Source organism: Humulus lupulus, chromosome 4, assembly GCF_963169125.1.
Source record: "Humulus lupulus chromosome 4, drHumLupu1.1, whole genome shotgun sequence".
NCBI classification, from domain to species: Eukaryota; Viridiplantae; Streptophyta; class Magnoliopsida; order Rosales; family Cannabaceae; genus Humulus; species Humulus lupulus.
The window spans coordinates 238,251,789-238,262,260 of NC_084796.1; the positions used below are offsets into that span (position 1 = coordinate 238,251,789).

Consider the following 10,472-nt stretch of genomic DNA (forward strand, 5'->3'; position numbering starts at 1 on the left):
GAGTTGGTATTATTGTATGTGTAGTAGAATTTGTCTGTTGTGGTATTTGATATTAAAATATCGTGAACTATATAATACAATATATGCTCTTCCAAGATTGAAACCTTGCATGTGACAGTCATAAAAAAACAGTTAAAAAATTGAAAAATCTCTTAAGTGATTATATTACTTTTATATTGTCTTAGTTTATACCTGAAATTATCATAATGATTTGATAACAATATCTATAAGTATGAATATACTAATACAATAAGAGATTATTAAGATCTAATTTCCAAATAACTTATATAAATATAGTTGCTAATCATATAAATTAAACTTAGAATTTAATTAGAACAGAAGATAATTATAAAAAATACCAACAAGTGAAATTTATTGACTTGAGACTTGAGAGCAGAGACACATGTCTGGATTTTCAAAGGATATGACGGCAAAAACTTATTTCCCCTCTGATTAAGGTTTCTGTGTAGTGGGTTAAAATGTCAATTCCAAATTCAACAGAAGTCAAATCTTGTCTTTTTATTTATTTAGTTCGTTGAAAAATGTTTCTTAGGATTCTTTTGAGCTTTTTTATACCAATAAAAAAATAAAAAAAATCATAAACAGAACAAACAAAAGAGAATAGTTAGATTAACCAAGCAAGCAAAAAAAGAAAGAGTCTAGTCTACATTGAAATGTAATCTTGAAGTAGCTAACAATTTTACAATATGAAATCATAATTTTTTTTTTTTTAATTATGGCTGGTGCTGTTACCTATATATGCATGCACCCTTATTTAGGCTTAAATTTAACTTTATAAAATAAGTTATTAAAAGTGTTGAATCTCCTGTTAGTATGCTGAGCATATATATAATATAGAGTATATAAAAAGTTGCTTTGCTTTTAGCTTTTAGCTTTTTCGTTAAAAGTCTGGGAAACTGTATCAGTCACAGACGTTTTCAGAGGTTCTTGATATAATTGAATTATATTTATATGTAATATAAGATCAGAAAAAAAAATTGATTTATTTATAAGATAAGCATATTTAAAGCCTTGAACTTTGTGTCAGCGTGCCCAAAAAATATTAATCTAATTTCAGAATCTTTTATACTGTTTTCCCTGGGTGAAAGGAGAAGTTTTAACTTATATAATTCTATACAAGATGACCCTTTTATGTGAATTTAGAATTTTGATGCACTAAAGTTTTGTATTTTGTCAAAAAGAAAAGTTAAATGATGTATATACTACTCAAAAAGTTATAACCTTTATGGCGACTTTGCTAATATACCCTTGAATCAATCAACGTCCTTTAATCATATCTCTCTCTCTCTTTCTCTCAAGTCAAGAGAGATTATATAGAAAAACATTGGCAGCAGAACCAAACCAAGCTCTCTCTCAGAGTCACCACCAATGGCTATACCCTGCAAATATTCATCATTGCTTCTTCTCTCTGTAGTCTTAACTTTCTTCGTTCATAGTTCAGTGTCATCTGAGCTAGACATTCTTCTAACATTCAAGTCTTCCATTAAAGATTCAAAGAACTCCCTTAGGATTTGGTCCAATAACTCAGGCAGCCATTACTGTAATTGGACTGGAATCACTTGTACCACTACACCACCACTGTCTGTCACTTCTATCAACCTCAAAAGCTTAAACCTTTCTGGTGAAATTTCTTCTTCACTTTGTAAGCTTCTTAATCTAGCTCATCTCAATCTTGCTGACAATCTTTTCAACCAGCCCATTCCTCTCCATCTCTCTGAATGTAGCTCTTTGGAGACTTTGAATCTCAGTAACAATCTTATCTGGGGTACAATACCAGATCAGATTTCTCAGTTTGGTTCGTTGAAAGTCCTTGACTTGAGCAAAAACCATGTAGAGGGGAAAATCCCAGAAAGCATTGGCTTGTTGAAGATGCTTCAAGTTCTCAACTTGGGAAGCAACTTGCTTTCAGGTACTGTACCTTCTGTTTTTGGGAACTTAACTGAGCTTGTTGTTCTTGATTTGTCTCAAAATTCATACTTGGTGAGTGAAATTCCTAGTGATATTGGCAAGCTTGAGAAGCTTGAGCAGCTACTGTTGCAAACCTCTGGTTTTCATGGTGAGCTTCCAGATTCTTTAGAGGGTTTGAGAAGTTTGACCACTTTAGACCTTTCCCAGAACAATCTAACTGGAAGGGTTCCTCAGACACTAGGGTCTTCTCTCAAGAACTTGGTGTCGTTTGATGTTTCAGAGAACAAGCTTCAGGGCGTATTCCCAGATGGCATTTGTAGTCAAAAGGGTGTTATAAACCTTAGCCTACACACAAATCTATTTAGTGGTAAAATTCCTAGCTCCATTAACCAATGTTTGAATCTTGAGAGGTTTCAAGTGCAGAACAACTTGTTTTCTGGTGATTTCCCAACTGGGATATGGTCATTGCCCAAAATTAAGCTTATCCGAGCTGAAAATAATTTATTTTCTGGAGTTATTCCTGAATCTATAGCTATGGCTGCTCAACTGGAGCAAGTTCAGATAGATAACAACAGCTTCACAGGCAGGATTCCTGAGGGTCTTGGACATGTCAAGAGCTTGTATAGATTATCTGCATCTAGTAATGGTTTTTATGGGAAACTTCCCCCCAATTTCTGTGACTCTCCTGTTATGAGCATAATAAATCTCTCCCAAAATTCTCTTTCTGGTGACATTCCGGAGCTGAAAAATTGCAGGAAACTCGTGTCATTGTCTTTGGCAGAAAACAGTCTAACTGGGAACATGCCTCCTTCTCTTTCTGACTTGCCAGTATTAACTTACCTTGATCTTTCTGATAACAATCTCACTGGTCCCATCCCTGAAGGGCTTCAGAATTTGAAGCTTGCCCTGTTCAATGTCTCCTTCAACCAGCTATCTGGTAAGGTTCCCTACTCTTTGATTTCAGGTCTTCCAGCTTCATTTCTTCAAGGGAATCCTGAACTCTGTGGTCCTGGATTGCCCAATTCATGTTCTGATGATGACCAACCAAGACACCAGGATATTGGTCTTACAACATTGACTTGTGCCTTGATCTCTTTAGCTTTTGCTTTTGGAACTATGATTATTGTTGCCGGGTTTATTGTGTATCAAAGATCTCAGAAGCAGAGATCTCAAGTTGGCTCGTGGCGTTCGGTTTTCTTTTATCCTCTCAGAGTTACTGAGCATGATTTGGTCATGGGAATGGATGATAAGAGCGCTGTAGGGAGTGGTGGAGTTTTTGGTAGAGTTTACATTTTAAGTCTACCAAGTGGTGAACAAGTTGCTGTGAAGAAGCTTGTTAAGTTTGAGACTCAGTCTTCGAAAGCTTTGAAGGTTGAAATCAAGACACTGGCCAAGATCAGGCATAAGAACATTGTTAAACTTCTGGGGTTTTGCCATTCTGAGGATTCAATCTTTTTGATCTATGAGTTCCAACACAGAGGAAGTTTGGGAGACTTGATTGGAAAAACAGATTTTCAGTTGGAATGGAGTGTGAGGATGAAAATTGCCATTGGTGTTGCTCAAGGACTAGCCTACCTTCACAAGGATTATGTTCCTCATTTACTCCACAGAAATGTCAAATCCAGAAACTTACTTCTGGATGAAGATTTTGAACCAAAGCTTACGGATTTCGCTCTTGACCGAATTGTGGGAGAAGCTGCATTCCAGTCAACAATAACATCTGAATCTCCTGTCTCATGTTACAATGCACCAGGTAAGAAGCCATTGTTTTGAAACTTTCAATTTACCTTTGCTATTTCAATCTCAAACTGTGTTATCATTCTTATCTTTAATGACATCACAAAATATGCACTCACATTCTTCAATTTAAATGCATCTTATACTTGCATAAACATAACATTTGATTTTTAAAAGTGTTGGTATCTAAATTCCTCATTTTGTTTCCTGACTGCAGAATATGGATACAGCAAAAAACCAACTGAACAAATGGATGTATACAGCTTTGGTGTAGTACTCCTTGAGCTAATCACAGGAAGGCCGGCCGAGCAAGCTGAAACACCCGATTCGCTTGATGTTGTAAAGTGGGTGAGGAGAAAAGTGAACATCACTAATGGAGCTTTTCAAGTTCTTGATCAAAAGATATCAAATTCATCGCAACAAGAGATGTTAGGAGCTCTTGAAATCGCTCTCCGCTGCACATCTGTGATGCCGGAGAAGAGACCATCTATGTTTGAAGTTGCTAAATCACTGCAGTCTCTTAACTCAAGAACCAACCTCCCTTGTATAGAATTCTCTGCCTCTGATGATCACTCAGTTCCAGTCTGAAATCACAGGCCACACCATTTCTGTATTACAACTTCACCTTGTATGTAAATTCCACTTGGTTGGATTTTGATAGGGATGGGAAAAGTTTGGGCATGAATTTTCTTTATCTTCCAACAGGAATTTGTTTTGGGGTTTTTTTTTATCAGAAAGTGTTTCTGGGATTTCCAAATGTAATATTTTAGTCACAACCTATGGAGTGTCATCTCATATATACCAAGAGACTGATATCATTTCTAGTTTGACATTTTGTTTTCGCAAGCTCATAATCAAACAAGAGTTTCTTTGCATAATGTTATATATTACTCTTTTCTGTACCATAAGAGATGGGGGATTTTTTTTTTTTTTTTTTTTTTTTTTAATTTTGAAACTTGATCATTGTGAAGAATGGTTTTTGTTGGGATTTTACTACCTATCCCTACACCAACTCAACTTAAACACTAATTCACAAGGTCAATCTTGACCTTTACACCAATACGTGTATGGCTAACAAATTGCCATGAATTAATTCCATCAGACACAAGAAACCAGTTTTAATTGATCAACCCTATTACTTTACTTTTCTTGCAGAGATGAACAGGTCTTCAATAGCTCTACCCAGAAAAGAATTCAATCCGGGCCTACCAAACAATCACAACACATTATCAAGCACATAACAATGAAGAAAACAAAGAAATCAATAGCAGAAATTAAATTATCAAGCACATAACAATGAAGAAAACAAAGAAATCAATAGCAGAAATTAAATTACCAAGCACATAACAATGAAGAAAACAAGGAAATCAATAGCAGAAATTAAGAGAGTAAGGGAAAGATGTACTGAACACGCAAGAATTATAGAGGTTCACTCCAAATTGGGGCTAGTCCTCTTCGAGCTCGCCTCAGAGTTCATAGGGCTCGATCATGCACTATACAATCAGATCCAATTATAGCCTTGAAGATCAGGGATTCCAGTCACAGCTTGAAAGGTAATCTCCTTCACATGATCATCTTCTTATCTCAAATTTCTCACTCGAGTAGAATTTCTCACTCGAGTAGATGCTCTTCTCTCCTCAGATTACAGTACTCTAAAAAATTCTCTCTCTAAGCTCTGGCTTTCTGATATAGACAAGTCTTAAATACTTAGAGCATTAGCCTTTTATTTTTACAACTATAAAAGAATGTAATTGAAAGTTTGTTAGAGATTCTGCTGAGTTGTAATATTTCTGAGCTGTAAATGTTGGTAGATACAATCTTGAATCTTAGTCTGTTGTAATTGCCTTTAGGTGCAATTAATTGTATAACTCTATTTGGGCACTTGTATTTTAACAATTTCCACCCAAGTTCCCAAATGGAGTTATAAGACTAGTGCATATTAAACTCTGAGGGTCTTAGCTCAGTACCCTAGGCTTCATCCTCCTGTATCAACCCCTAACAAATTCAAATTTGTGTAAGGTCACGGTCTTTGTCCCCATATCTGCAGGGTTTTCCTATGTGGGTACCTTCTCTAACAGGACTTGTTCATTAGTCACCTTCTCTCTGATAAAGTGGTATTTTATCTCTACATGTTTGGTCCTGTCATGAAAGACAAGGTTTTTGTAGAGATGAATACAACTCTGATTGTCTAAGTAGACTATAGCAACACCACACTTTAGGTTTATCTCTTCTAGTAGTCCATGCATCCATAGGGCTTCTTTGATAGCTTCTGTTATTGCAATATACTCAGATTCAGTAGTGGATAGAGCCACTACTGGTTGTAGTTGCACTCTCCAGCTTACACAATTTCCTCCCAGTATGAAATAGTACGCTGATGTAGATCTCCTTTGGTCTCTATCACTTGCATAATCAACGTCGCTATAACCCTCTAACATTATGTTAGATCTTTGCCTTCTGTAAGTGAGTCATGTGTCCATTGTTCCTAGTAAGTACTTTAGAGTCCACTTCATTGCATTCCAGTGAGATTTTCCTAGATTTTCTATGTACTTACTTAGCAAAGACATAACCAGGAAATCCACAAACTAATACTCAACTATTCAGCATGTCATATTCATTAGTTAACAACGATAACCAAATCACATAACAATCAGGGTCGGCGCCCTTAAGTCGCACCCTCTGTTTACCCCACTAACTCTGGTCCGCTTAAACTGAGCTAAGTGAATATTAAGCTGTCCTCAGCTACCAATGGCTGAGCCGCGCCCTATGCGCCAATGTAAACTTTGACACTCTTAGGCTGTTTGTTTAATATTCACATGGCACAATACCACCTTACATATGCATACAAGAATAGGGGAAGCCTTAGTCTCGTCATAAACTCACAACTGGATGCAGTTTTCTTACCTTTAATTCCAAGTGTTCTGATTATGAGAGATGACCCTTGAGCACGATCCGTTTCCCGAGCCCTAGCTTACACCTAGTCACAACCAAGATAAGGGATTCCATCAATAATTGTATAAAGGTTTCTGGACCAAGTTCTAGCCTCCAAAACATCGAATTCCACCAAACACAGTAGTGGAATCAATCCTGAGCACCTTAGGTTAGGTACCCGTGCCTAAAACCTCCCTAAGGCCAAATATGCCCTTAAGAGCCGTGACCCAAGCTCTCTATGCCGCGGCCCGCCCTTCTTCCTCAGCTCCCATCTCCTCCAAAGGGCCGCAACACACCAAGAACTGAGTCGCAGCTCGACCCCTTCGAACCCAGAAAACCCACCATTTTTAACAATCAAACCTCACTTGAATCCACCCAAAACCATCCTAATGATACAATTCAGCTATCATAAACATCCTAACATGTTTCCACCAGCAAAACCCAACAAAAATCTAGCTTAGAAGCTCATCAAAATCTCACTTTAATCCTTAAAACCCATAAGCTGATAAACACCAAAACCCAGTCAAGAAAACGAAGAATTTAGATGCTAAACTATAAATTAGAGCTTACCTTCACTGAAGAACCAATCCACCAAGCAATTGCTGAGCTAACTCCCAAGTCCTTAGCCTCAATTCAGTCTTCAATTTCAAAACCCAAAAACTCTTAGAACCCAGCCCAAAGCTACATAATTAAATGACCAAGAATGTGATTCAAGACTTACCTCAACTCCTGATTGAATTCCTTAGCTAATACTGAGTTAATCTTCCAAGTTTTAACTCAAACTTCTGAGTTTCCAACCAAGTTTTCATTTGGTTTCACTAGCTTCCTTGAGAGAGAGTGTTTGAGATGATAGAAATGAGCTGAGAGGAAAAAGAAAGGGTCGGTTTGGCCTTATTCTACTGCTTTCTTAATTTTGTCTTATTCACGCCTAATTAATTAAGTTAATCCCAAAGCTCGGGGTACCAAAAACGTCCCCGATGGCAAAATGGTAAACTTCCCCAGTATTTCCTCCTAAGCTTCCTAACCTCAAATATATCTCAAATTATTTATTTCTATAACCTGATAACCCAAATAACCATCTAATATCCAAAATATCCCTTGACTCACCCCAAGTCAAGTAATGGGTCCCGTTGTGACTTTTCCGCTAACTGGCTCTCTAGGATCACCTCAAGTCGCATGCTGCAGATATATCCACATAATAATGTGGTCTTCACAATTACAACATATAATCACATTTATGCCTTCAACGGGCTAAAATTATAAATATACCCTTTTAAGCTAAACATGGCCTACATGCATACTAATACTCTTAGACATGCATTTCATATATCCATATAATCATATAAGCATGCTTATCATGGAATCATGCATTAAATTATTTAATTCACACATAAACCAACTATGCCCTCCCGGCATACTAATCAAGGCCCTTAAGCCTTAATAGTGATTTTTGGGTCGTTACAATTAGGTACATCAATGAGCCCACAACATTTGAGTAAGGAACTTTACTCATATACTATATGTATTCTTTTGTGTTAGGGCACTGATCTTTAGACATAGGGTGTTGGCTAGTAATTGGCTGATGGACCCAAAACGGGTATGTTTTAAAAATTTATACTCGCAAGCGCACGAATCGTATATGGAATATAGTGTTCGTGTAAGCACAAGATCGAACCCAAATGAGTTGTCTAAAATTGAAAAGAAAACTATTTTAAACCAAAATTAACAAATTCTAATCTAGCTCCAAAGATTGAAGAGATTTTTGAATAATGAAAATAAAATAAAAGAAAATAATATAGAAATTAAAGACAATATATATTACTAAATTAATAATTTTAAACAAGATAGTAAAAGAAAGATTATTAAGATAATAGAATCCACAAAATATAAGTTCAATAATATTTGAAAGTAGATTGATTCCCAAGTTTTAGTAATAGTAGAAATTAATCAAACCATCACTCATTCAAATTAGATATTCTATTTAAGCACAAGTTATTATAAAAATATAGAATCTATCTTCACTTTTCAAAAAGTATAATTTCAAAGCATTTAGTGTAAATCAATCTAATGAAATAACAAATAAATCAATGAATACTATTTATAATGCAAAACATAATATTTTTGTTCTAAGCATGGATGTGTACAATTTAATGACACATCTTACACAAAGAATATTGTGTTTTTGCACTAATGAAGAACAAAGTGTAAATATGTGCTAACAATCCAAAATACATGATATTTAAGATGAAATAAAATATTTGAAGAAGAAAATCCATAAAATTTATTGCACAAAATGGGAAATCAACATACAAAATAAACACTATCTAGTTACATATTGTTTCATCATCACCTTAATAATCTTAAAAAGATTAGAAACTCATAACTAGAATAGAAATTACAAACAAAAAAGTTACAAACATAAATAAGAAAAATTTGGAGGAGAAACCCCCAAATTTTTCCTCTAAAAACTCATAGGAAAAATGACCAAAAAGAAGAAAAATATGAAGATAATTGAGAGGTTTTGAAAGTGTAGAACTTGTGGTATGGTAACCTCTTCTCAAAATGAGCACTAAACACCTTTATTTATAGCAAAAAAAAAATGGTATAAAAATAATCAATTTAAATTAATTAAATTAATAATAATATGGCAAATATGGGTAAATTATAAGTAGTAATGATGATGTTTTGAGGTAAAATATGTAGAAAAGTTTGGGTAAAAATGTGGCATTTTTAGACATAGGGGACAAGGGGACAAAATGCATTTTTGTTGGACTCAAGAGGGTGGCTAGCTGCCAGGTTGTGGGTTGTGGGTTGTGGCAGGTGGCTGGGAAGGGGAAAATTGGGCTTGGCCCAAAGGCTGAAGGAAATGGCTTGGGTGTTGGGTGGCAAGCTGGTGGAGGCTTCGGCTGGAAGAGAAAGGAAGCTTCTGGCTGGGAGCATCAGGTGGCAGCTGCTGGTGAGGAGTTGTGGGCTGGCAGACATGGGCTTGGTGAGGAGAAAGGGTGAAGATGTTGGCATTGGGCCGGGCTGGTGAGCTGATGTGATTGGGCCGAAGGAGCTGCTGAAAGCTTGGGCCAATTTTCAGTTTTACCACACTTTTTTTCTTCTTTTTCTTGCTTTTCAAGAGCAAAAAAAAAAGGGAACAAATTCTCTACAAAATAAACATAAATTAAATTAAAATCAAATATTTTCAATTATAAAATAAATTATATTAATTCATTGAAAATATTAATTATTACTTAATTTAATTGAACATTTAGTTTTACTAAAACAACATTTTTTACCTCAAACTAAACAACATTAATTCAAATAATTAGCTACAACATTTTACAACAAAATAACTATAAAAATACACAAAAGTCTATAAAAATTAAAATAAACCTAATAAATTCCAAATCACTTAAAAACTTAATAAATTAATTAAAAAATCAAGAACTAAGCAACAATTAGCACATAAAAAGTGGTAAAATAACTCTATTTTGTAGAGTTATCACACCCCCAAACTTAATATTTTGTTAGTCCTTGAGCAAAAGAAAAATTAAAAACACATACATTTTTTTTTAATTGGTGATGTCTAATGTTTTTGTCAAAAATTACATCATGGAAATAGTTCAAAGAAAATTACAAATAAAAGTAAAGCTTATGTAATTAATTTGGAAAGTTAAAATTGTTTTCAAAATAGATACTTAACATGCAAACACGAAAAACATCAAATCATCATGTGAACATTTAGACAAACTTATGCAAACAAAAATATATTAAATCTCAAGAGATAATCAAGCAAGTTCTAGGATTTTTCAATTTTTTTTTTTTTGTAGAGATTTAAAGAATTTAATGTTTAAATAAAGTATATCCAAATATCACAAATTCGAATAGAA

The 10,472-nt window shown here is 34.9% G+C and overlaps 1 protein-coding gene across 1 annotated transcript; it reads left to right on the forward strand.

The window, feature by feature from the left end:
• The first annotated feature begins 1,314 nt into the window (after positions 1-1,314).
• Positions 1,315-4,544, forward strand: LOC133831384 (probably inactive leucine-rich repeat receptor-like protein kinase At5g06940). Its single transcript, XM_062261651.1, has 2 exons — positions 1,315-3,682; positions 3,884-4,544. The coding sequence occupies exons 1-2, from the start codon at positions 1,390-1,392 to the stop codon at positions 4,252-4,254; spliced, it is 2,664 nt and encodes an 887-aa protein (XP_062117635.1). The 5' UTR covers positions 1,315-1,389; the 3' UTR covers positions 4,255-4,544.
• The last annotated feature ends 5,928 nt before the right edge of the window (positions 4,545-10,472 follow it).